The sequence below is a fragment of the Cyprinodon tularosa genome, unplaced genomic scaffold, assembly GCF_016077235.1.
Source record: "Cyprinodon tularosa strain WSP-4 unplaced genomic scaffold, ASM1607723v1 ctg70, whole genome shotgun sequence".
Classification (NCBI taxonomy): domain Eukaryota; kingdom Metazoa; phylum Chordata; class Actinopteri; order Cyprinodontiformes; family Cyprinodontidae; genus Cyprinodon; species Cyprinodon tularosa.
The window spans coordinates 822,655-849,780 of NW_024039452.1; the positions used below are offsets into that span (position 1 = coordinate 822,655).

The window sequence follows — 27,126 nt, forward strand, 5'->3', positions numbered from 1 at the left end:
GATTTCTATTTAAAGATGAGAAAGGTGTTTTGAAGGATGCTTCCTTGGTCCGCATGTTCCTCATGATGCATCCCTGGTACATCCCTTCCACTGACATGGCCAACAAGCTAGTGCTCAAGTATCCTTTGACATCTGCAAACATTTCACATTCTCCTACGTTTGCCTATGAACACACAGCCACAATTAGGGCTTTTAATGACAACGCCCACCTTTGTATAGAAAAATATGTAAAATTAAACTCTTATGCTTCCTTTTTTTCTCAAAAAGAATGTTTTGAACTTGAAACAGAAATTAAAGCCAAGTCTTCCAGAATTTCCTGTTATTTTTCTAACCTTGATGGCAGCACAGGTCATGCATATCTGAATCAAAACAATAATAATTAACTACATTAATGTCTTTAAAATTTTGTTAAATTCTGACTTATGAAACAGTGCATTGATTGTTTATAAATTGCCTGAAACCACTGTGCCTACAGCACAATTTAATGAAAAGACAATTTGAGGTACATGCATTATGAGGTGATCAAGCTGTATTCAAGCTTTGTTGTCATCCGGTAATTATTTTAGTGTAACAGTGTCAGAGAGTAAAAATGTCTAGGTCAAAACTTATATTTGCATTATCTTTGTAATCCAGGGCAGAATTATCTGCAGCCTTGCTTATGTTGTACATTAGCTGTGGGGAAACTAAGCAAGTCTCCCCTCTGCTCTCTTAGTCTTAGCTCTTGGGACAAGGCAGATGCCTGTGCCTGTGAGACAAACACCAAAAATGGTAAATTGCCTTTACTTGTATATACAGTAGCAGCCATTCAAAATGGCCCTTCCCAGTCAAACCCCAGCCGAATGGCAGCCCACTTTCCTGCAACTCCCAGCGAAATCCTCTCCAACTTCCATCCACTGGAATGACCCCCTCTTGCATATTTTCTTTACTCTGACTCCATACTTGAATCACAGGGTCTGACCAGGAGATGACGCTTCTCTTTAGATCTTAATGTCCACAAATCATGACAGAAAGAATATTTACGCTTTACGCATGTGCTATTCACAATTTTAAACACACACTCACACACTGATGGTGGCAAGCTACTGTCAAGTGTATTTACTGATAAGTATCTCACACAGAGCTGCAGCTTCTGTCTCACATACACTTAAATTACAAACAGCTGTTAGGGACCGGAAAACCCCCGCTCTATATTCTGTTGCTTTTCAAAGTAAAAGACATCACATAGCATTACACCACAGCTACAGTGTATCCAAAACTGCACTGAGGCTATTTGTTTTCTGTCCGAGAACAAAAATGCTAGACGGTTTAAAATGTCCCCAAACATAACAAAGTTTTTTAAGTCAGCGCTGGACTGTTGACACCAGATTTTCCTTATTACTAAGAGCAGTAAACTACAGCCGCTGTCTTGTCAAATCAGCATACCTAGTTAGACCAGCATACCGATAGTCAATACGCATGTCCAAGACGTCAGATTTGGGTTTATCCCTTTAGTTTTGTACGAAAAATAGACTTTAAACTACAGGTTTGTATCTACGGAAGAGGATTAGGGCCACTGAAAAAAAAAGGTTAACTGATTTTTTAATTTTATTTCAGTTTAACATTCTCAGAATTCTGACTTTAATCTCAGAATTCTGACTTTGATCTCAGGATTCTGACTTTTTTCTCAGAATTCTGACTTTAATCTCAGGATTCTGACTTTAATCTCAGGATTCTGACTTTTTTCTCAGAATTCTGACTTTAATCTCAGAATTCTGACTTTTTTCTCAGAATTCTGACTTTAATCTCAGAATTCTGACTTTTTTCTTAGAATTCTGACAGCTAACAAACGTGTTAGCATCAAGCCATAGCCATGTCTGTTTTAGAGACTAGCTCTCTTGTTTTATTGACCTTCTGCTCCTCCATTAATGAGGGGATCCCTCGGGCACGTAAAAAGTTGCCTAATTCCGTCATTTTCCACTAATGTGTCACTGGCCCTCTCAAACAACTCACATCTTTGTCAGTGAAGCTGAGTGCTCCCACATCTCTTCCTTCATGGTGCCCGTCTACATTAAGATCCAAAATTCTGAGATTAAAGTCAGAATTCTGAGAAAAAAGTCAGAATTCTGAGATTAAAGTCAGAATTCTGAGAAAAAAGTCAGAATTCTGAAATTAAAGTCAGAATTCTGAGAAAAAAGTCAGAATTCTGTCTTTTTTCCCATATTAAACTGAAATAAAATGTAAAAATCAGTTAACTTTTTTTTTTTTTCAGTGGCCCTAATCCTCTTCCGTATGTATCCTTTTAGTCATGTACAAAAAAAACAAACAATTTAGGGTCAGATTGCCATAAGTTTTAAAAACACCAAAAACTAAGTAATTAAATAGTTTTTTTTTTTTACATGACTAAAGGAAAACATGCCCGTTGAAGTAGTTTAAACTGTATTTTTCGTACAAAACTAAAAACGGGTATCGACCAAGGGTATGCTGGTCTGACCGGGTATGCTCCTCTGACAGAACACCGGCAGTTAGCTCCATACGATGGATAACATTGCAGGAAGATAGAACAAATGCGGGTTTTCATATTAAAGTAAATTTTAACATTTTTTTAATATTTAAATTAAGTTTAAACTCTGATTGTGATTAGAAAAAAGTCTAAATAACATTATGCTATATCATATGCTTTATATTGTTTTAAAATATTCTCATTCTCAATATTTTCTAATATAAATTCAGCAATAACAGATAAATCACTGTGCTTCATTAATGGTTTAAGGGACTGATAATATGTTGCAGTGGGTATGAACTTGGATCCTTATGACTTTAAAAAATATTTGTTGTTTTTTTTGTACTGTAGAGTTACGCCACCATAAATTACATGTAGCAGAAAGCCTGTGTATATTTAAAGATATTTGCATCTTAACTTAAGAACAAGATCCCAGGAGGAGACTTGTACTGAGGAGCGACGAACAAGAATATGTCACCTTGTAAAGTAATGATCTCTCTTCGCTGTCTGATAAAAATTTTCTTTTTTTGTCCCTGATCTTTCGAGCTGTCATCTCTGACTCTTATATCTCACTCTAGTTCTTTAATTAGGCCTCGTATTTCATTTAGTCATATAGTGCCTTGCACATGCATTCACACCATTTGAACTTGTACACACTTCTACAAGCGCTAACATGAAAGTGTTATTGTATTTTCAAGAGTTTTTACTTTAGCCCAATTCTTGTATACTACAGTAAACCAAAAAGCCCCTAAGATAGCTTTTACAACCAGATCAAATTACACACAATGTTTGTTTTATTGTGGTCTGGATGTTTTAGATTCATGCACCATTTAGAAAATGTTGATTCCAATCTCCAATCACAGATTTTATAAAGTTTTATTCTGCTGATTAAATTATTTGCCGTATCTTATTTTCTTTAAGAACTCTAAATACAAAAGAAAATCTTGTTTTTTTTCTGCTCTCTGGAAGAACCGAGCATTGGATCTGTCTTCACAATGATAAATGCATAGAGATAAAAGAAGCACATTGCAGATATTAGTTGCAGTGGATTTTATTTATTTACATTTTATTTACAAAGTAAATGAGGCTATATCAAACAGCATTCCCAATTTGTAGGTTTTTGTTTTTTAAGCATTTTAAAAATATTTTTCCTTTTATTGCCAAGTACAGTATATGCAACATTTTGTTCATACAGCATATAAAACCTAAATTTACCTAAATAAAAAAGCAACGTAAAAACTTTATGACCCACTGCTTAGGAAATTTGACAAAAACTGACGCACTGCGTTAAATTTTTCCTTGTTATAATAGTAACAATCCAAAAAGATAGATCCATGAAATATGTCAGGCTGCACAAATTGTGTCAGACTACGGCAAACAACACTATTTTCAGCACACTGTATTGCATCATCTGTCTGCTGTTTTTCATGCTGCCTTTCTTCTAGGTACTGGATTTCTGAGTTTCCTGCTGAGTTCAATCTAAATCCAGAGCTGGAGGAGCAGATCAAACACTTTAAAGACCTCCTGTCCACCGAAGGCAATGAGAGGCAGAGTCAGCTCATCGACCTGGACAGTGTGTGAGTGAACAGGCTGCTGAGGACTATCTGTAAACAAACAGTGTGACTGAAAGCCTTTCCCTGCCACTGTCAGCAGTCTGTTTTATGGCCTGTTGATTGACACTGCTAGACTATGCAGCAAAGGGCCAGCCACTGATTATTTATTTAAATATCAGTTAAAAATTCAGTTCAACCTTTTTTTATTTTAGAAAAGATATTTTCTAATAGAAATGTATTAGTAACAGATGAATCACTATGCTTCACTAAAGTTTTAAGGGACTGGTAATATGTTGCAATGGGTATTATTCTGGATCCTTATGACTTTTATGGTACTATGTAAAAGAAAAAAGGATCTATAAAGAAAAACAAGAACTGTTCTATGTCTCTCCTTACAGGCCGTCATATAAATGGAAACGGCAGGTGACTCAGCGTGTTCCATCTGTGTCTAAGAAGAGGAAAATGTCCCTGCTGTTCGACCACCTTGATTCATCTGAACTGGCAGAGCACCTGACCTTCCTGGAGTACAAATCCTTCTGCAAGATTCTGGTTAGTGTGAGAATAGCCAAGAAGTGATGTTAGAGTGAAGTTGTTTACAGCCCCTAAAGTAATGCCACAGGTTAACTGTGGTTGCTGAGCAATAAAGACTAAAGTTAGCTTTTACAGGATGGTGTATATATTCAGTTTATTCTTAAAAAATGTTTTTAGCTTGAATATCTGCAGATTTAAAGTTAGAAAACCCTTTTTGAACTGATCTATTTTGGTTTAGAGGGAATTTCCACTATATATATATATATATATATTTATGTTAACAGTGAGCTTATTAGCTATTTGGATTGGTAACCTTTTCTGACTGTTTTGAAAATTGTATTTCAATACACAACCCCATTTCTTCTAATACAACCGCATCTGTGACAGGCTGGATGTGCTCTCTTTATCCTCTGACATGGGAGCTGTTATGGGTGCTACCGTTTTTGTTTGTGTAATTCCCGCCTTGATAGCTGTAGTATCATGGAGCCCCGAACCGAGGAACCGAGGGATGTGTAAATGGTCGAAAAAAACAAGCTCGGCACGGTAACTGATCCAAGCTCTGTCCGAACTCGCCAGGGATCGGTTTCAGAGGGGTAGCATAAATGGGGCAATGGATTAACAAATCCTCTGTGTCAAGTCAGTGTATAATCAGAGATAATTTCAAAAGCATCTTATCTGAGCTAAGTAGAAAAAGAACTGTTGCTAAGTGGTCAAAGTACATTTTAAACAACATTTTTGAGTCTGGAGGAAGATAGGAAAGACACAGAATCCTCTTTGATTGAAGTCCAGTAAGAAGATTCCAGAATAAGTGGAGATTTATTTGCTGCTGTTGGTCAACTTCGCTAGCTTCGTGAGACTATCCTGATCTCGCGAGCTTTCAAGATTTCACTCGCTAATCAGTCTGGAGACTCTCCGTTAAAGAAAATTTGGAGCCGTTCATCAAACGAACGTCCAATCAGCGTTGGCTTTGAGGCGGGTTGAGGTGTGACGCAAGGAGATGCGCGACAGTTCAGTCTAAAGAACATGGCGGCTTCAGCCGATGAAACTAGCGTTAGCATGGCTATCGAGAAAGTTTTTCTTCACTGAAAGAAGACCAAAACACTGCTCTGGAGGCTTTTCTCAGAGGAAAAGATGTTTTTGCTCTTCTCCCGCCTGGCTTGTGGTTATGTTTTCGTCGTCACTCTGTTAGTACGTCATATGCTTCGTTGATCTGATTGGTTTATGCTAACAAGCTCTTAGGAGAACCAAATTATATTTTCCAGCAGGACTTGGCATTTGCCCACACTGCCAAAGGTACCAAAATCTGATTCAATGATCAAAGAAGACAGACTTTATATCGAATAGAAGCACTCTGACATGCATAGAGTTGCCTTATTTGTCCTAAAACAACAGCAACATAGTCATTGTACTTTTGCATGCAGAAGAAACCCCCAACAAATACGGCGGAAGCGTTATGGTTCTAGGTTTTCTATCTCCAAGAATAGACCCGTGCCAGGTTTGGAGGGAGGTTGAGGCAGTAGTGGTTTGGAGAGCTTTAAATACCTGGAAATAGCACTTAAAATTGTTTTGAATCGCTTACTGTCTCTTTATTTAATATTTTGTATGGCAAAGTACTATTTGCATAATATTTTTTTACTGCTCCATAGGGATGCACGATATTGGGATTTTGGCCGATATCCGATATGCCGATATTTTAAAACTCATGTAGCCGATAACCGATATCGATACCGATGTTAAAGTTGGACAAAAATAAGTAGTCATTGAAAATAGCAGTTTTGTTATCCATTTCTGACACTTTGAAAAATAATATACTCAAATATATTTTCATATGCTGATATCAAATAGATTTTTAAAAACGCGGTATCGATCTATTTTACTTTCAAAATCTCTTGAAATTTCATCGTTCTGTTACAAACTCTCGTGATATTTTGCAGCAAATTCTTGTGAGATTTTGTTAGTAAAATAGATCGATACCGCGTCAATATATCAACATATAAAAATATGGCAAAATTTTGTGAATTTTCGGGGGATTTCGTAGCATAACGATGACATATAGCAATATTTCATTAGTAAAAGAGATTGATATGGTGTTTTTAAATGGCAATATATCAGCATATGAAGATATTGTGATATTTTAATGTATCAATATTTTTTCCCCCATCTTTAGAAGTTTTTAAGTCTGTAAAAAAGAAGTTTTTGAGGAAGAAGAAGAAGTAGTATTTTTTATTTTTTTAGACTTTAGAAACTCAGAAGCTGATCAAATAACGGGTTAAATATCGGTGGGGTGGCCGATGTCCGATATTCAGTTTTAAGGCCGATACAGGCCGATACCGATAGGGGGCCGATTATATTGTGCATCCCTACTGCTCCATATTGTGATGTTTCACTGTAAATCATACAGCATGGTATTTTGTTTTTGGTGACCTTTTGTAACATTACCTCATTTATCTTTCTCTAACTTTCTACTTTAATCAAACAGCTTAATTGTATAACTGAATTATATATAGTTTCATGTAACAGATTGCAATATTTGGTTTTGTCATGCCTATTTGTGACACTCACTAATCAGCTAATGACAGGTTGCTGGTTCCATTCCCAGCTCTGTCCATCATTATGTCCTAGGACAAGAGGTTTCACTTTCCTCGCTGTTAGCATCAGTCTGCCTCAAGGCAGCTGTGGCTTCAGTTATAATGACCTGCCTTTTGCATTTTTACTTTTACAAGACCATTTTGGTGACATTTTGGCTTTTTAGTTTCAGGACTACCACAGCTTCGTGATGCACGGCTGCACGGTGGACAACCCCATTCTGGAGCGCTTCATCACGCTCTTTAATAGTGTCTCCCAGTGGATCCAGCTTATGGTACTCAGCAAGCCCACCGCCCCGCAGAGAGCAGCTGTCGTTTCCCATTTCATCAGAGTGGCACAGGTTAGTCTTCTTGATCTGTCAACATTAGCTTTAAGATTTGCCTCCAGTTGCATGGACAAGCAGGCTGGTGGAGGGTTTGATGGAGGGTCTCTGGCCTAGAGCCAGAGAAAAAGAAAACACTATTTTCACAGCAGAGCTGTGATGAGCTGCATGCAGACAAACATTAATAGGCTAATAATTTCCCATCGGATTGCAGCAGTTGTGAGAAAAGGGAGCAAATAAATTTGATAAATCTTTGCAAGCATTTGCATTCAAAGATCCCCTCTGAGAGATCTTTATGTTAAGGCTACAACGGGGAAAAAGCCTTGCAAATAATTGCCTTGTGTGTTGGTGATGCATATTTACTTAATTGTTTTAACTAAAATAATAGATAAAATCACGTTCATAAAAGAGGATTAAAATGTATTTGATCCCAAAAGTCTAATTAAATTTTGCATCGCAAATTGCACTGTCCATGTAGGTATGAATTTTCCAGCTCAGTAGATTTCTGCTGTAATCTATCTACAGTTAATCTGCATAGTAACAAAATTCTGTTTATCTGACAAAACAAATAAATGAAATATTGATGAACATAATAGGATGAGTTCTTAAAATTGTTAATACTGACTGAACAATTATTTTCCCTTTAGTTTAAAATTACTGACATGTTTTTTTTATGCTGAGAGATTAAGAGAAGACAGAAATACATCCTCTCACAGCAGGGCCCAGTTTAATTCAGTCTTGCATTTACTTTAAACCTACCCCTGCAGAGTTACTCAACACCAGGGAGTTTCCCAGCATGCTGTCCTCTGTAGAAGCCAAAATGCATTTGCATATTAGGGTTTGGCAAAATCCAATCTGTAATGTTTTAAAGGCTTCTACAGTATAAATGACAAAACAGCAGACCATCTGACTAGAAAGGATTGTGATGTTCTATGTTGCTGCATGTACAGCACCATGCAAAGAGAACCTGCTGCCCATAACATGACGTCAGCAAAGAGTGACATGCAGCACAGTATCAGGCCACTTCTAGAGGTTCAGCTCTTCTTTAGGAAGGCTAAACAAAGTCGTACACCTCCCAAAAAATAGTCGCTGTCTCTGTGCAAATTAGATTCTTTTGTTTTTTTGTTTTTACCGCACTATGCCATTTTTTTTTTGACAGAAGGCTGAAATGAAAGGGGGTATAAGAGAAGGGGAGAGACATGCGGCAAATGACCACAAGTTGGGTTCAAATTGGATTCTAAAAGTAGTTGCCAACAGGTGGCAAGGCGCAGTAAACAACTAAACAAGTTGCAAACATGTGCTTCAAGAACAGCAAGCATGCAAACATGAAAAGCAAATGTATCTGAAAAATGTAGCAAACAACAATTGCTGCAATCACTTAAAGCTACAGTGGGTAATAATTACAGGCATATAAAGTCAGAAATTTAATATATTATACATAACTATGTTATTTATCATCACCTATGAACTCAGCCTTTTAACCATAATATTTGCGTTGCCTTAGAATTCGTTATTTATAATTACATAGCAGCGGGTCTCGCAGCCATGGGGGCAGACATCTTTGCGCTACGGCAAGCGCAGAGGCAACAAACTAGCGATTGCGAGATCTCCCATTACGCTCAAAAATAACTACGGCAAGTTGAGAGAGATTAACTGAGACGGTACTGAACAGTAGATGGCAGTATTATGCCTGAGAAGCGTTTAGTCTGCCTGAAGCCAAAGAAGAAGAAGAAAAAGCAGGTATACTGCGCCTCAGTAACAAGAAAGGTGAACAAGGCGGCAGGCGTGAGTGACTTTGCAAACTGTTTGGCACTGTGTGGCCAAACATCAGACGAATGGAGGATCATGCCTACTCTGTATCACAACGAAAAGCGGTGGACACCGAACCCCCGTCATCTAAGAAGCGGAAACACGACGAGAATAAACGCAAGCGTGACAAGAAACGACAAAAAACACGGATCAACATTGGCACGGCATTTACACGATGGAAGTCACTGATGGAGGAAAAAGGTTTTCAAAGTGACGCTCAAGTTGCCAGTTTTCTCTTGGACAGGTAATTAATCCTACACACACAATTGTCTAATATCACTGCAGTTTTTGGAGTACAGGATGCTCAGACCTGTCTAAAACAATAACATGCTGCGTGATGATGCTGTTACTCTCCAGTATACCTCTTCCTCGCCCTCTTCCTCGCCTTGTAACCCCCGTGCCACAAACAAGACTTGGACTCTGTAAACGGGGAATATATATTCTTCCAGCGAACACAATCTCGCTGTTAAACTAATGACTACAATTACTTCGTCTGTTTATATCACCATGCAATGCAGCTCACCAAAACGTCACAACGACGTAGAAAAAATAACGGGTATATTTATTATCTAAAGTCTACATGAAATCTATACCCTACACAGACTAATGAAATACTATCTGTAAAATTATCTATGTAAACAAACCTCATCACTTGAGAAGGTAGGTGATGCGGACGTCGTGGAAGACATTTTGTCCCGTAACGCTCGCCGTACTGTTGGGGGGGAGAAGCGGTGGGGGGAGACTTTCATGTTGCTGCAGTCTGCAGTCTGGACGTTAGATGTCGCTGAAAATTACACAAAAACCTAAAAACAGCAACACAAATGCAAAAAACAAATGCTGTTACCACAAACAAAATTCTGCAGCCACAGACAAAACGATGCCAGCAAAAACAAAACACTGCAATCACAAAACAAAAATTATGCAAATTATAAAAACAGCAGCAACCTCACTCTGCAAAAAGGAAGTCCTCCAGACCACTAGATGGAGTTGAACAAAGAAAAACCCATATTAGTATTATTTGGTGTGAGTGTTACTTATACTATACATATGCTACTATGCATAACTATGCTATTATTCTCTAATACTGTAAGACTATGTGCTTTGAAATGACACAAAAGATAAGGGAAATCTCAGTTGCTTCTTAAAACGTTGTCTTTTTAAAATCCTGCTTTAAACATTGACTTGCTGTCAATGGAGGCTCTGGTTCAATTTATGTTGAACTTCCTATTAGCGGTTTGGAACACTTCCCAGTTGTAGAGGCAGTTTACTGCTGTTTTTACTATTTACATCATTTTCTTTTTGTGGTTACAGCATTTTGTTTGTGGTTGCAGCATTTTTGTTTGTATATTTTTTCTTTGATTCTATATTTAGTGATTGCAGAATTTTTCTTTGCAGGGATTTGCTGTTGCATTTAGTTTTTTTTGTGTTTATGTGTTTTTGGAGTTTACATCATATGTGTCTTTGCAGCTAATTTATGCCATTGGCTGTGTGTTTATACCTGTTTGCAGCGTTCTTTATTTTATTATTTTATTTTCTCTGTTGTATTTGTTACTTGTGCTTGCATTTTGTATGCATCATATACATTTTCACAGTTCATTTAGTTGGTTATTGTATGTTTGCACCAGTTGGCTGCCATATAGAGGAGCCGCTTTGTTCCGACTTTGAGCGGGAATTATTTCGCTCTGCCACACATTACTGCTTATGGAGAAAGTTTGAATGTTGTTTACTGTGTAGATAGTTCAACCAGATCATACAGTCAAATTGATTCAAAGTTTTCTATCTAAGGAAACCCAATTAATGGCATCGAATCATTGACTCGAAAGCAATCCCTCACACTAAGCATGCTTGTAGCGACAGTGGAGAGGAAAACTCCCTTTTGACAGGAAGAAACCTCCAGCAGAACCAGGCTCAGTGTGAGCGGCCATCTGCCGAGGCCGACTGGGGTTCAAGGAGACAGAAGCGGACATACAGAAAGAAGCAGAGATACAAAAGACAACTGTAAAAGGTGCCCCGTTCCAGGAAACACATTGCCAGCAAGATGGCTGCTGCTCAGAGAATAGAATTGCTTCGTGAAAGATTACTTAGAATCATTTCGAATATACTTTTTGGGCATATTTCTACTATAGAATAGAATTACGAAAAAGTAAAAAGTTCAAAAAAGTATTTTTTCCATGATATTGGCACTAAGAGGAACTTTTAGCCACTATGGGGGTGCTAGACCTTTAGCTTCCAGGTTTAGTGACCCTGAACAGCACTGGAAACACTGCAATGTAGCAAAATGAAACAATCAATCTTTCAAAATAACTGCTTGTCCATATATCACTTGTTCATACAAAACCACAGGGGTGGCAAATTCCATTTCTTATTTATTGTCTAAGTCTACGTTCACACAGCAGCCTGAAGTGACCCAAATCCAAATTTTATGTGACCTGTACCTGATCTTTTATTACAGTCTGAGCAAGATCCGATTTTTTCCAATGGGACCCAGGCCACTTGGCTATGTGGTCCAGAATCCGATACAAATCCAATCTTTTCAAATGCAACCTGTGTCTGAACGGCGAGGTCGCATTCATCCGACCTGTACGCCTTTAATACCCCACATAGGTCACTAATATGCGTCTTGCTATGCAGAGGCGGCAAGAAAAACAACAACCATGGCGGACGATGATGCAGAAAGTAGTATTTATGTTTAACTATATTGAAAAGATTGTATATTTAAGGTTGGTAAAGTTCACTAGATGCACTCTGGCACTACCATCCATGTTTACTTATGTAAACACAGAGCACGCTAGCTTGTGACGTCATTGCGTCAGGTACTGCGCATATGGGACACTTAAGCTGTATGAATGCCGTTCACACAGGAGATCACAATGTATACAGTAGATACTAGTCGCATTTATTTGGAAATGTGAATGGCAATGGCAAGAAATCTGATTTCACAAAAAAATTGAGCCCTGCGATGGACTGGCGACCTGTCCCCCCACCTCTCGCCCATTGACAGCTGGAGATAAGCACCAGCACCCCTCGTGACCCCACTCGGGACAAGCGTTTCAGATAATGGATGGATGGAAGTTGCATGAAGGCCTGCAGTATGAACATAGCCTAAGATTCCTAGATTTATTGGGTCACCAATTGTAAATTATGGTAAAAGATTTCCCTCTCCCTAATCTAAAAATAATATCTCTATCATTCCCACTGAAACAAATGACAGCCTCATATATAACAGCCTGATACAATTCTCTGACCATATGTCTGGAGACTGTCATCCTCTCACTGAAGAAATATCGCTCTAAGTGGCATCCAGGGTTTCGCTCTAATAGCTTTCATTTCAGCTTGATGTTATCGTTTGCTGTTGTGTGCCAGATGGGCTGTGAGCTTTTCCTCTACGTGACAATCCTCTCATCTCCACTGTGAAGATGAGGCTTCAGTCAAGCAGAGCAAGTGCAGATGTATTTTCATCTTAATAGGCTGCAGTGCTCTGAGATTGCATCCTCATTACTTACCAACAGTCGCCTTTTGGATCAGTTTCCATCATGTTAAAAAGTCTCACTCCACTCAGGTTTTTTATCACTTTTGTATCTACAGATCAGTCAGTCAGTCAGTGATTTATTCTGTTGGCTCTCTGCAGGGTTTCCTACGTCTCCCTGTCGGAATACGTCGCTGCTGTAACACCTAGGGCTCTTGTCAAGGGAGCCCAGCAGAGCTCTCCTTAGTGTTTCACTCACATTGATTATGATATGATTCCACTGTGATGTTCCAGTGATTTATGAAGCTATGCTTCTGTAGGGGAGAGGACAAATGCTAGTATTGACCAGCACTATTAGGATGAAACAGCTACAGTAGGCCTCTATGATAGAAACTCTGTTCTGCTCATCAAATGTGACATTTCTTCATATTTGACCTTTTTAGCAGCAAACGTTTTTAGCTTCTCAATCTCCACATTTTCTCAGATATAGATTTTCTAATAATCAGATGCTAAAGATCTGTTTGACACATTTTTCTTCTCTGGATTAGTTAAGTAAACTTTAATCTACTCTTTCCTGGGGGTCCTTATTAAAACAGCATGGCAGGTTGAGATATGTCAGTATCCTGTAATTTGCCTTACATTAAGGCTGGAAGAATTAATTTCTGATAGAAATTATCACCAACTAATTTGGTGATCAAATTGCTACCTAGTATAAATGTACATAAACTTATACATTTTCATAAAACATGCAATTTACTGAGAGATCTAACCTAATCACAGCAGTAATTAAAACTACTCTACAACTATACAAATGCAAACTATAAATTTATAATTTATAGTTTATAATTTATAACTTTTTAAACTTAAAACTTATACATGTTTCCATTAAAGATAATATTTTTTCTAATAAGATATTATTTCATTTATATTCAATTAAGTTTAAAAGTACTTTATTGATCCCATAGAGAAATTAAATGTTGCTGTAACTCATAGGTCATTTTTTGTATCCAGGTGTTGCAGCTGTTGATAGCTGTAGGCAGGAAGGAACCTCTGTAGTGGTCTGTATTGCACCAGATCTGGAGTAGCCTCTGACTGAAGTCGCTTTGTTGTTGTAAAAATCTTCTGGAAAGGAAGCTGATTGTGGTCCATAATGTTCATCACTTTATGCAGAATTCTTCTTTGTGAAATAATATCCAGAGATTCTAGAGGAGTTCCTAGAACAGAGTCCGTCTTCTTAATTAGCTTGTTGAGCATTTTGAAGTCATTAGCTCTAAGTAAATGATGGCGGCAGAGATGATGACAGACCATGATTTTAGAGATCCAGCGGTTGATATTGTCACTTGAGGTACTGGTTTCATATGTTTTATAAGACAGGACAAGAATAAGACAAGAAAACTCAACACCATGGAATTTCCCAACATTTCTTCTGACTGGAATTGTTTTCTTCAAAATTCTGCTATTTGTTTGTTTCAAATACTTCATTTGAAACGTTACTAAGCTTTACTAACGCCGTTACTAAAGCCGTTGCCTTTTTTTAGTAACGAGTAATCTAACTTATTACTTTGACTGTAACTATAATGCAGTTACCATTGCCGACACCCCGTCACTGAACGTTACTCAGGTCGCACAAATAACCTTTTTTTCATGATAGGACTCGTCGGCGCCTTGTCATGAGAGAGGGGAGAATGAGATTGGCTGATGTATAGTGAGATTACGTCTGTCAGTTGGGTAGGTGGGTGTTTCCGCTAGAGGGTGTTCAAGTATAGCACACACAGATAGATAGTTTCCCCATCAGATACGGTTTCCCTAACCTGACTCCGCCAGATGGATTTGCTCTGCACATCCATCTGGAAACCTTCCGTTGAACTAATTTTGGGAAGGGGCGAAAATACTGATTAGCTGATTGGCCTATGTTGGTGATAGACGGGTCAAATAAACCAATCAGATCAACGAAGCATATGACGTACTAACAGAGCGACGACGAAGAGGAGCCAATTGATAGATCAAACTCTTGCCGAAACCAGTCGGGAGAAGAGCAAAAACATCTTTTCCTCTGAGAAAAGCCTCCAGAGCAGTGTTTTGCTCTTCTTTCAGTGAAGAAATACTCTGTAATTCCGATAAAACTTGCTCGATAGCCACGCTAACGCTAGTTTCATCGGCTGAAGACGCCATGTTCTTTAGACTGAACTGTCGCGCTTCTCGTTGCGTCACACCTCAACCCGCCTCAAAGCCAACGCTGACTGGACGTTCGTTTGGTGAACGGCTCCAAATTTTCTTTAACGGAGAGTAGCCAGACTGATCTGCGAGTGAAACCTTGAAAGCTCGCGAGATCAGGATGGTCTCACGAGGCTACGGTTTCCCCTGCATCTCCGCACAGCGCAAGCGACAGGAAACGCGCATGCTCGCTAAAGGCGCGTAACATCCGCCCCATGCTTGCAAAAGTAACGCAATAGTTACTTTTATTGTGGAGTAACTCAGTTACTTTTTGGGAGAAGTAACTAGTAACTATGACTAATTACTTTTTCAAAATAACGTGCCACACGTTAAATAACTGAATTTTTTTGACAACTTTACATTGTAGTCTTTTTTTATTACTTACATTTATTTTATTACTTTAACGTTTTTGTTACTCTCACTTGGGTAATTAATAAATGGCGACTTTTTACTCTTCAGTAAAATTATCAAAAAAAGTAGTGTTGGTCTTATTTGAGTTCAATTTTTGGGTACTCACCTTTGCTTTTAACGAGCATTAGAGGAGCTAGCATATTCAGGTTTTACTGTAGCTGACTTACTATTTTTCCTTCAGTTCCTTTTGTATTTACACACAGATGTCCTTGGTCACACTTGCTAAAATGATTCAGAGGGTGAGTCCTTTTTCATTAAGCCTCTAAATGAGAATATATGCCAAAGATTTATGCTATGTTATAAAATTCCTTTTCCTAAGGTATGTTATTGTGAAAATTAGTCAGGTGCTCGTACTGATGAAAATGAACTCAAAGCTGTTTTTAATTGTATTCAGAGGCAGCATAGGAGGTAGTCTTAAAGCACTTGACATTTCTGCAGCTTCCCCTCAGCAGCATGTGCTGGTTGTGTCCCATTACTGCTTCCTATAGTGTGCACATCACAAATACCTCATATTCATTTTCTTCACTGCAAAACAGCATTATTAGTCTAGGGTCTGCTTTCTTCCACATTGCAGAGCTCCAGTCCAATTTATTTTCCTTAATGCTCTGCGGGAATTTGCCTATCTGCCTTTGATGCAAAGGACAACGCATCACCCAGCTCCTTTCCTTTATCCACTTTGCTGCATTTTCATTTCCACGCCCACTGCAGAGACCTCACAACGAAAACCTCATTGACATTCGGGCACTTGTATGATCGAGATAAAATCCGTGCCCTGCGGATGATGGGCTGCCCTCCATGCCACTCTGCAGATCGATCCCTCAGGGTGTTTGAGCTGGATCAAATGGTCCCCTGTGGCAGACCTCCCACGTGGCTGCGACCCCATTGATTTTCAGTGAGATGCCAGCTGGATGAAGGGTAGCGTGAAGCCCTGCAGAGATCTATTCATTAAGAGTTAGCCCCACTTTAACACAGAAAGGAGAGACATTCATTAAAATAGTTTGATATTCAGATACATCAGATCGATCTAATATTGTAGATCTATCTTAAAACCATTAAATTAAAGACTAACACAGAGCACGGCATAATTATGTTATAGTATGTTTATTTATTTTTATTATAGAAAAACCTAAAAGTTGTGACTGTTCATCTCTAACTGCGCTGCCATCCTACAGAAATATTATGTGCAGAACCTTTTAGCCTCAATCAAAGTGGCCAGGCTTCCTGCTGCATCTTTTCCAGGTTTGAGCCAGAAATGTTTGCACTTTTTTTCTTTGAAAAAATAGCTGAGCCTGTGAGTCTTTATGGCTCTGATCGTTGTTACAGAGAAGAAAGATGGAGGCTCACTAGCTTCAACTGTAATGTACGGGGGAAGTGGTATCTTGTTATGGGGCAGCTTTTCTGGTAGAAAATACTAAAAATTATTTGACGCTATAAATAATAACTTTATTAGTTAAAGGTTATATATCATGCTTTTTAAATCTTTCAAAGACATCTACTGTATAGGCGTATATGAGAAAAGGTTGGTTGGTCCATTATCTGACACGCTTGTCCCAATTGGGGTCGCAAGGGGTGCTGGTACCTATCTCCAGCAGTCAATGGGCAAGAGGCAGGGTAAACCCTGTACAGGGTACCAGTCCAATCGCAGGGCAACACAGAGACAAACAGGACATTCAATGATTCACACACACCTAAGGAGAATTTAGAGAAGCGAATTAAACTAACAGTCGTGTTTTTGGACTGTGGGAGGAAGCTGGAGTACCCAAAGACAACCCACGCATGCTCAGGGAGAACATGCAAAGTCCATGCAGAAAGACCCCGGGCCAGGAATTGAACCCAGAACCTTCTTGCTGCAAGGCAGCAGTGCTACTCACTGCGCCACTGAGCAGCCAACTATTACCGGTAGTTTTTTATTTTATTTTTTTCACCAAAGACTTCAAAAGAAAGCCTCTTTCTTCTGGAAATGCCAATTCCGATCCATCCACTTATGAGAGACGTTTATCTCCACAACCTCAGAGCACACTTCAACATTTGGAGACCTGCAACCAGAGCCTGTTGCATGTAGCTCAAAGTAACACCGAAATCCCATATCCTCCATAACCGCCCTGCTCCATTCCAGATTCCCGCACAAAGCAAAGCCTACAGCCTCTGCTGCTCCTTCCGTCATTCTCCGCTCTGACTTCCTTCAGCTCGACGAGACCATGCGCAACATTATTTAATTCATACGTGCAAAATTTGCAGAAATTAACGCTTGATTTAATATGACATATTAAAAAAATCCCCATCAGCATCCCGCATATGTGCAGTTTCTGCCCAAATATTTTCATTTTGTTATGGATGTATGTTCCTAGGGATAACTAGAAACATAAAAAATTGTTTTCTTCCAAACTCAGGATCTCTTTATCCATGCCTGCGATAAGAAGTTTTTTTAGAAGTTGTCAGATGCGCTCTTGAAAGTTTTCACTGGATTTGATTAAACTTAAAGGCCTCATTGTATAAAATACAGATCGAGATGAGAAATCAGAAGAGAAATAGTTTGCATCCAATAATTCAAATATACTTTCATATCTATCTGTGCAGTTTAACATAACCATAGTATTTTTTAGGGGGTCATTTTGATTTTACGTTCTTTGTGTAATTGATGTGGAGAACTGTTCAATAACGTATAAATAGTATAATAATATAATTATTTCCTTGTGTAATTTCCTTGTGGTTTCCTTGTGGTTTGTGTAAAATGATTTTGGAGCAAATAGAGTCACGTGTGACATAAACACAGTGACTGAGGTTCATACCAGCTGATCAAATCTATGTTGTATAGTGTTATTGTGAAGTTATTCACCTGAGAACTGATGATGTCGGTTTGTTACAGACCCTGGTTTCGTGCACTGAAGTGTACATGACAGTAAAGTTGTTATTCAAATATGCTGTAAACTACAGAGCTTCAGATCTACACAGGATGTGATGTGGGTACATTTGTGTTTAGTTAACAAGTAACTTGTGATAATGTTACATAAGGATGTTAGATTACATGTTTAGAACCCAGTTATAAATTAGGGTTTCGTATTTAGTAATTATTATCCCTTGGAAGTAACAATTAGGGGTCGGAATGTAAGCCTCATTTATAGAAAATATAAGTGCACTAGACAAATGATCTAGAAATTAGTAAAGTTGTCTTAAATTAAGTGTAATTACCCTTAATTTGAGGAGGTAAATGACATTATTTGCCAATGGGATGAGTATTTTTACTCTTAAAATAAGATAATTAGATAAAATGCACTTGAAAAAAGACAATGCAATTGTGTTTTCTTATTTTAAATGTAAATTGTCTTGTTCCATTGGCAAAAGGTCTCTTTTACCTCCTCAATTCAAGAACAAATGCACTTATTTTAAGAATAAATGACTTATTTATTTGTTTGTTATGGGTAAGATTTGATTTAGACACATTTTGCAAATTGTTTAGGCTTCTGTAGTGTGACCAGGAAGTTCTGCTGTTTTAGAAAAAAAGTGAGAATAAAGGAGCAACGGTGGAGCTATACTGTTGTTTTACCGTTTGTGTTGCAGAAAAGCCGTCATAACACGTAAAAACAGTCTCCTCTCCTTTATTTCATACAAAATTTCGCTCCTGCAGTAGTGAATCTGTGAATCTATTTACTTATTTATTTTTTTGTATTTTAAATAGGAGGTCTATAGGCTCATAGGTCTTTAGTCCGAAAAACAAATTAAAAAAAAATTCACAGCACCCCCTGTTCAAATGTAATTCCAGCAGCCCTGCATCTCTGGATCACTTCTGGTGCATAAACGCCTTAGAAAGGCTGGTCAGAATCCAAGACCTCTTTCAGCCAAAAAACAAATTTTTATGACTAAGACATTTAATCTTATCAACTCTAAGGAGATAAGATCCTGCTCTGCCTCACATTACCGCATTACGTGCTGGTTTATACAGTCAAGGTAGACACTGTGTAACCTCTGTTCCACGTACACCAGTCATGGACACTTCATTTTCACAGGGAAGGGAGGGGCTGCTTCTAGGGCCGCAGAATTAATGAGAAACATATATTTGGGCAGTATTTTTAAGAAAAATTAATATTAAATTCTTAAAAGTTCTTAAGATTGAGTTATTCTTTGAGACATGAGACAACAGTAAAAGTTTTTGACATGTGAACCGGCACAGAGCTCATCTGCTTGACTCTTTCCATCCTACACAGAGACAGCACAAAGCTGTTTACTACAGTTTACTGTTACCTTCTCTAACGTAGAAAGTATTCATCAATCAGTGCTTCTATGTTGCTTTTGTGTTTCTTTTTCTACCTTCTAGCCTCAGCAGAAGGCCGCTCAAACTGATTCTGGTTCTGCTGGAGGTTTCTTCCTGTTAAAATGGACTTTTCCTGTCCACTGTCACAGCATGCATGCTTAGGGTGAGGGATTGCTGTAGATTTAGTGAGAATGTCTACTGCCACTACATGCTCATCAAGGAGGAATGAACCTTGCAAAGTCCCTAGACTTAATGCAGTGGATTTGTTTCCTTGGATAGAAAACATTTATTTAATCTGACAGGATGATCTGATGAATGTGTGAAAGATGAATTGTCTTTCACAATTGCCTTGTGATTACATCCGTTTTGAATCGGTAAAATCTAAATTAACTGAATGTAATGTTAGTCAGTCTGGCAAACTGCCCTTTGACTGTAGCCAGACTAATCACAGCGTGGGAGACAGGACGTTATGATGAGAGAATTACCCATAATGCAGCAGCAATTTTCTGAGCAAATTTTTCTTAGATTTCTTTTGCATGGTGACTTGGAAGAATGTAAAAAAGGGAGGGAATTGCTTGGAGGTTTTTCTTAGTTATCTGATTGATTTTGACCTGATGACACTGACCCTGTTAGACCAACCTTTGAAACCGAGCTCCACCAGCTCCTTACTCTCTCTGATATGCCACATTTACATCGTATCAGCCTGGCTGATCAGGCTATGAGCTATAAACTGTATTGAATTAAATTTCTGACTGAATATTGTTTCATATAAAACGAAAAAAAAATCTCTTTAATGCTGTATATGTAAACATGTGGTTTGCTTTCTCCATGACAGAAGCTGCTTCAGTTGCAGAACTTCAACACCCTGATGGCGGTGGTGGGCGGCCTCAGCAACAGCTCCATCTCCCGTCTTAAAGAAACTCAGAGTCACATCAGTGCAGAGACCAACAAGGTGCCGTTGCTACTGTTGCCCTCTAAATCATGCTTTCTATTTCTGTTTTTTTAGTTTCTTTTATATTTTGTTAGAAATCCAAATCCAGGGTTTGCAGGATGTCAGTGTGCATAGCTAAACTTTAATATTGGATCTTGATTCAGCAGCCCACCTCTCTTCTGTGAGAGCTGCAGCGCTGCCTGTCTTTGCCCACTACTCCTACACACTGTCTTTTTAGAAGTATGAATTTTAGCCACATGACTTGAGAGTTAATCATAACAGTTGGGTGGATGTAAACTGTCTCTGCCGTTATGTAAGTCCATCTGGAGGAAAGTTTTACTCAACATTTGATCAACATTTGGGATTCTTTAAAAAACAGTTGCCGCAGCAACAAGCTATCTATAGTTTTAAAACCCCTCTGGTCAACTCTTTCGTTCCCTCCCATCTGCTCACCTGCAGGTTTTTAACAGCCTCATTGAACTGGTGACGTCATGTGGAAATTACAGCCAGTACCGGAAGCGCTTCTCTGAGTGCTCAGGCTTCCGATTCCCCATCCTCGGCGTGCACCTGAAAGACCTGATAGCCGTGCACGTGGCGCTGCCGGACTGGGTCGACAAGGAGAAGACACGGGTGAACCTGGCCAAAACCCAGCAGCTCTATGCCATCCTTCAAGAGCTGGCACTGATCCAGACCACGCCGCCAAGCATCGACTCCAACACTGACCTGCTCAACCTGCTCACTGTGAGTGAGGGGGGGATAGTTAATCTACTCTAACTTACTGAAGATGAACATAACAGAACTAGCCAACAATTACTTTAAATTTAAAGGCTTTAGATGAGCAGTCAGACTAGATCAAATGGAGAAAAAGTTGAGAATAATCACAAACACCAAAGTGACAGGCATCCTCTTTGGGACACAGACTTTCCCTCATGCTGGGAGCTGACTGGATATGGTCAGGCACTCTGTTGTAGCCAGCTGGGACAAATCTGTGCAGGCTCTGACAGAGTTAATAAAAACAGCCAGAACACCAACTTTTAGCAGTAAATCATTTCAATGGCAGGATCAGAACAACCAAAGAACATGATGCCAAAGGTTGCAGAGGGATGATGACATAGCAAGGTGAAGGCTGCTAAGTGGAAAGGGGAAGCCAGAAACCCTGCAGCCAAGGAGCAGAGACTAGAGCAAGAAGTAGCAAAAACAAGCTTTAAAAAAACACTGAAATGTTTGGACTGATCAGTTCAACATCTAATTATTTGTTAAGATAAAAATCATTAAATAAGAGAGAAACCAAAAATTGGAAACAAAAAAAAGAGTTAAACAACTGTTTCCCAGCAGAAAAAAAAGGTTAAGAGTGCCCTTAAAGATGTTTGCCTCCTTAAATGTTTTTTTTTTTTAGTTTTTAAAGCATGAACAGCCGCTTAAAGCTAGTGTCTAAGGATTTTAATCAGATTTAATATGGACCTTCAACATTAGGATTTTGCTTTCTGTAGCTCTTTAGAAGTGGACCTACTGGGTCATAACCCAAGGCCATTTGCTCTAAAGCTTCCTTAGATTATCAAACCATCAACACTGTAATTAACTTTTGGCTTGTTTTTTTTTTTTGCAAAATGTTTACACTAAGGTTCCCCATATAGATGGCTAAATGATAGTTTACAAATATGAAATTAATTCATCTGTTAATATTTTGTAAGTCATTTTTGAAGCGTTTATTTGGCATTCAGTTTGGTATGCATACAAGGTAGTAACTTAGTCTGCAATGTTTTGAATAAAACAGATGATGTATATAGGTAAAAAGCTTAGGTAAAGTTTAGTAGCATTGGGACTTAAACTCATTAATTTTTATTAATTAATTATATAGACATTTTAGTGTTTTAAAAATGTATGCAGTTAACTGTATTTTTTGTACATTGTAAAGTCATGTGTTGGAAACTATTCATTTTTTCTCTGTCTTGGTCCACTGGGGGAACTCAAGCTTTGAAATCATCTCAGTGCAACAGAAGTTATATTGTAACTATGGCTCTGTGAATTCCTGCTTAGACACAAACGTTCATATGAACTTCTCAGCCAGGATCCCACGAGACAAGGAACCAGGGGCTGATTAAGGACATTTGGGGCCCTAGAGATACATTTAATATGTGTTCTGATGGCATTTTAGCAAAAGGATTTTTGTAAAAAAAAAAAACGTGCACAAATAAGGAATAGCTGTATTAACCATACAACACATGTAAACAGAGTTTTATGGGGCCCCATGAATTTACCTAATTACCTAATGATAAATCCCGCCCTGCGAGGAGCTGTCATGATTTTACAAAGTTCAGACCCAAATGCAGAAAACCGAACAGAGAGACCAGGGAAAAGGTTTAACGGGTTTTATTGAAGAGGTTAAACAGAGGGAGAAGTGTTGCTCTGAACACTGCTCAACAGGAACTAAAAAGTGAGGGGAAGACACAGCGGTTAGTTCAGGCTCATTGGGGAATTTGACTTGTGAACTTGGAGAAGAGGATTTGGTTGCCGACTCACGTTTCCAGAGAAGTTGTTGAATCCTTGACTCCTGTCTTTCTGCCGTGGTTCCAGTGTTTGTCTAATGCGGTGGAGGGCCAAAATGCGGTTGTTAGTTGGTGAACGGAGAAACTGACTGCCACTCAGATTTCCTGCGGTACTTGAACGGGTCGTAGTGGAGAATAATCCTTTTCTCAGTGAGAACCTCAAACGATCTCTTGGGGAAAGTGGATCCAAACCTCCTGTTTGAACCCCAGCTCAGTTTGTAGCTCAGTTGATACTTCCAGGGAGAGAAGGTCCGAGAAATCCAGTTTGCAGGATGACTTCCTGCCGAGAGGCAAAGACAAAAAAACAAGATTAAGATTCAGGTTGACAAGAACTCAGTTGACTTAGCAAAACTCAGCTTGGCTAGAGTACCCAAAACTGGCAAACACTCTGGCATCGAGGTAGTGGCAGTCAGCAGCTTAAGAACACTCCGTTAATGACATCCGCAGGTGTGTGAGGAGGCGGATCAGAACCAGGCGCCTCCTGGTGGATGAAGGGAGACAAACACAGAAACACAAAGACAGGAGTCCTGACAGGAACATAGGCGTTATTTTATGACGTGACAGTCAGGTGGGCTACGTTAGCTATGTCAGGTAGCTAACCTCTGTTTTACATTAGAGCCCCAACCTTCGCGGAGCGTAAAAAATAATATCCACTTTGAATACTTCCACTGACAGTCAGGAAGGAATGAAACAGCTCATATTATGGAAACACAGAGATTCTCAAAACGAAAGCTTCCCTATCGGACCGCATGACGAGATTCAAGCCTAACATAGTAAGAACATATCTGAAAAACTGAACAACTCCCTGGTAAAAGGGGTTACGACATGGATGTTTGTCATAGTAAATGTTGCATGTTGAATAGAAACTGTTAAGCTCCGAAAGGAAAGGCTGCTATGCATAGCTGTGCTGCCATATTTCTGCTGTCAGTTTTATGCTACGTTCAGACCGGACGCTGCAAAAGCAGCAAAATTGCGTCTGCTGCTTCATTTTTGCTGCTTGTACCAGTTAGTTCTGACGCGCGGCTGAAGCAGCTTTGCTGCTCTGGCTGCGCGGTGCAAAAGTGTGTCTGACACGCGTTGGGCGGAGCTACTCTATCCTTTCTCTGCCTTGCAGCTATATTTGCTGTGATCAGTGGGAATAAAGTAGTTTTAATATGTTTTTAAGTGAGAAAATACACCTGAAAACTTCATCAGTGCAGTCAGTTCATCCAGATTACCATCCTGCCTCCCAATGTTATTTCTGTCGGAGCCGCTCAGACCCCCACATACCGGCGGTGCGCCGACAGAAGGAATCCCTTCATCAGCAGCCTCTGGCCGGGTCGCCTCCTCGCGGTTCACCGCGGCGGCTGGTAGGTGTTTTTCATCTAAATAATCCGATCTGCAGGCACCAGAATAATAAAAGCGAACATATTCTGCCGGCAGATGTATACATTTTAAGTTAATTATGCGTTAATAAACTGTTTAAGAGGAGTAATCAGAGCGGTCTGTGTCATCAGCGCTGTGTCTCTCTCCCAGCCAGCTCCCAGATCAGCTTCTCTGATTGGTTGACGCGGCGCGTCGAGCAGCAAAAATTCAATTTTTCCATCTCGAGCAGCAACGCGTTTGCGGCGCGTCACGCGCGTCAGATGCTTAAACGCGCCCGACGCGCTGCTTCAGCTGCTCAGACGCGCTGCGCCTGCTGCTCAAAACGCGCCGCGGGACCTTTTGCTGCGCCTTGACGCGCGTCAACCATTGACTTTGCATGTAAACTCGCTGCTTCTGTCGCGCCAGCTGCCCCCGGTGTGAACGCAGCATTAGAATTGGAACTTTAACTTCTCTTAACAGCAAAAGTCAACTCTTAAAGTAGAATTGTACGGCTTTTTACCCAATTCAGTGGAAGTAATTGTGCTGTAATACATGTTTATGTTCTGTTCATACTTCTTTAGGATTAGTTTTAAACAGAAGTTGCTTAAAATATCAGGAGTTTTTTTAAAGGCTAAATGATTTTTATTTCCAAACAGTTTAATGGTTGAATAAAGAAAACAATGGATTAATATGAATAAATATACATGTTGCTGTCCTATGATGTTAATGTATTTAATCATTTAGGAGCAAAAATGTTTTTTGACTTGAAAGAGGGTGTTTTTTATTTATATGGTTTTTGATTAAAATGCAATAATTTGTGATTAATTTATTACAGACCCTATAATTAACTAGAATAAAAATTTCCCTAGTGTCTAACCACGTTTTCATAGATTAATTTATAACATATCTACAAACTATTTGTTAGAGGAACCTTATTTTAAAGTAGTTCTTAAAGCTGAAGTCTGTAAGTTTTAAAAATCACTTTTTTGTCATATTGGCTAAAACTGTCCCTATGCCCAGACAGCAGTACATGTGATATGTAACCTTTGAAAAAAACTGCTTCAATTGGTCCCGCCTACTGCCTGTATTTCAATCTGGAAAGAATAATTCGGGACGAGTCAAAACAACCAATCACAGCCAGAGGAGCGTCTGATGGAGTGTCAATCACAGCTCACACACGCTGAATCCCGCCCCCCCCTTCTGGTTGCATGCGGTAGCCGCGCAGATGCTGTGGGAGGGGTGGAGCTTGGAGGTGGGGCATGAGTGAAGCAGAGAGGGTGGGGGAGTGGCGTGAAACCTGTTTTTCTTCAAATTTTCAGTCGAAGTCTGCTCTCTCCTCAATGTTACAGACTGCAGCTTTAAAGATATCCCCAAAGATCTTAGAGATCGTAAAGACATTTTTTCTTTTTTGACACATTTAAGAAATGTTTTGTTTTGTTTTTGGGCTAGCTACAGAAGCCGAGAGCGGTCATGCACACATTTTTTTTTCCTTTTCCTTTGCCTTCTCGAGATAATGACATAACTATCTCGTCATCAGTTAAACCATTAATTGTTTTCTTGATTTCTTGAAATAACGAGATAATTAACCTTCATAAGTAATGATTGAGGCTGGCCAACAGCTCTGGATTCCCAGTCCATCCATGCCTGCAGTGCCAGTAGTTGTGCAGTTGTGGTACCACGTGTACGCAAATAATCAGTTTTTTAGTTTCCTTTTTCTTTTCACTTATTGTCAAGTTTTAGTGGATGATTGGATTGCATGGAAAACAGTATAAACAAATCATTGTGGGGGCTAATGCATCTTATACCTGTTACAGGGGCTCTTCAGAAAACACCAGATGCTAAGGCGCCGGAGGCATAGGTCTAATTGCTTATGAATCAGAAGTTCAAGCAAATTATCAAACCAACAACGTCGTCTCGTTACCTAAAAGTTAAACACAAAATTAATTACAGAATTACACATAGGCTGCCATGACTAATACTTATAAATCCTCTCCCGCTGTTATGGTATTGAAGGGTGTAATAATTTTTAACACAGATTGATCATCTTATTTTGAGAAAACGTCTTTCATTATCTTTAGATAATAATAAAATGTACTTCTTTTCTCGAGAATATCACCATCAAAAATTTCAGAAAGACATGACCACTCTCGGCTTCCGTAGTTATTCTCGGTCCGCTTGTATCCTTCTGATGAATAATGTGCTGTTGGATCACCAAAGTGCAATATGCCTGTGTAAATTCTAAGTCTAGAAAAATACAGTGCGAGGCGACAGATTTGAAAAAGACTGCGGGATATGTGTCGAAAGGTGTCATTGATTTAGGTCTATTTTGTGGTTACCAAAACCAATCGAAAAAAAACAAAAAAACAATCCACTTTACTTTGTTTCCAAGTTTGAAGACATTTCGCTTCCCATCCAGGAAGCTTCAATCAAAATGTCAGAAATAGCGTTGAGTTTGAGGCTTTATTCAGTAGCCAAACAAAGGAGGGCTGGATGACTGAGAATCTTCCCCAGCATACCAAAGCCAATTTTTCCTCTTACTTGTGGCGTGTATCTCTTGAGGCTTCAGGACTACGTTGCAAGCTTTGTAAATATATTTACTATCAATATGTTTATTCGACTGATCTCCAGTTAATTGATGATATAGATTGATAAAAACCTTGTTGAAAGAGACTTAAGTGCTGTATT

The 27,126-nt window shown here is 39.1% G+C and overlaps 1 protein-coding gene across 2 annotated transcripts in view; it reads left to right on the forward strand.

Moving 5' to 3' along the window:
- The window catches only part of LOC119772167 (RAS guanyl-releasing protein 2-like), a 121,353-nt gene that overhangs the window by 34,747 nt on the left and 59,480 nt on the right, over nt 1-27,126 (forward strand). For both annotated transcript variants that reach the window (XM_038268491.1, XM_038268492.1), the window contains exons 3-9: nt 16-118; nt 2,909-2,965; nt 3,925-4,056; nt 4,431-4,581; nt 7,316-7,489; nt 20,456-20,572; nt 21,011-21,292. In XM_038268491.1, the coding sequence (XP_038124419.1) occupies nt 16-118; nt 2,909-2,965; nt 3,925-4,056; nt 4,431-4,581; nt 7,316-7,489; nt 20,456-20,572; nt 21,011-21,292 (1,016 nt within the window). The remainder of the gene's footprint in view (nt 1-15; nt 119-2,908; nt 2,966-3,924; nt 4,057-4,430; nt 4,582-7,315; nt 7,490-20,455; nt 20,573-21,010; nt 21,293-27,126) is intronic.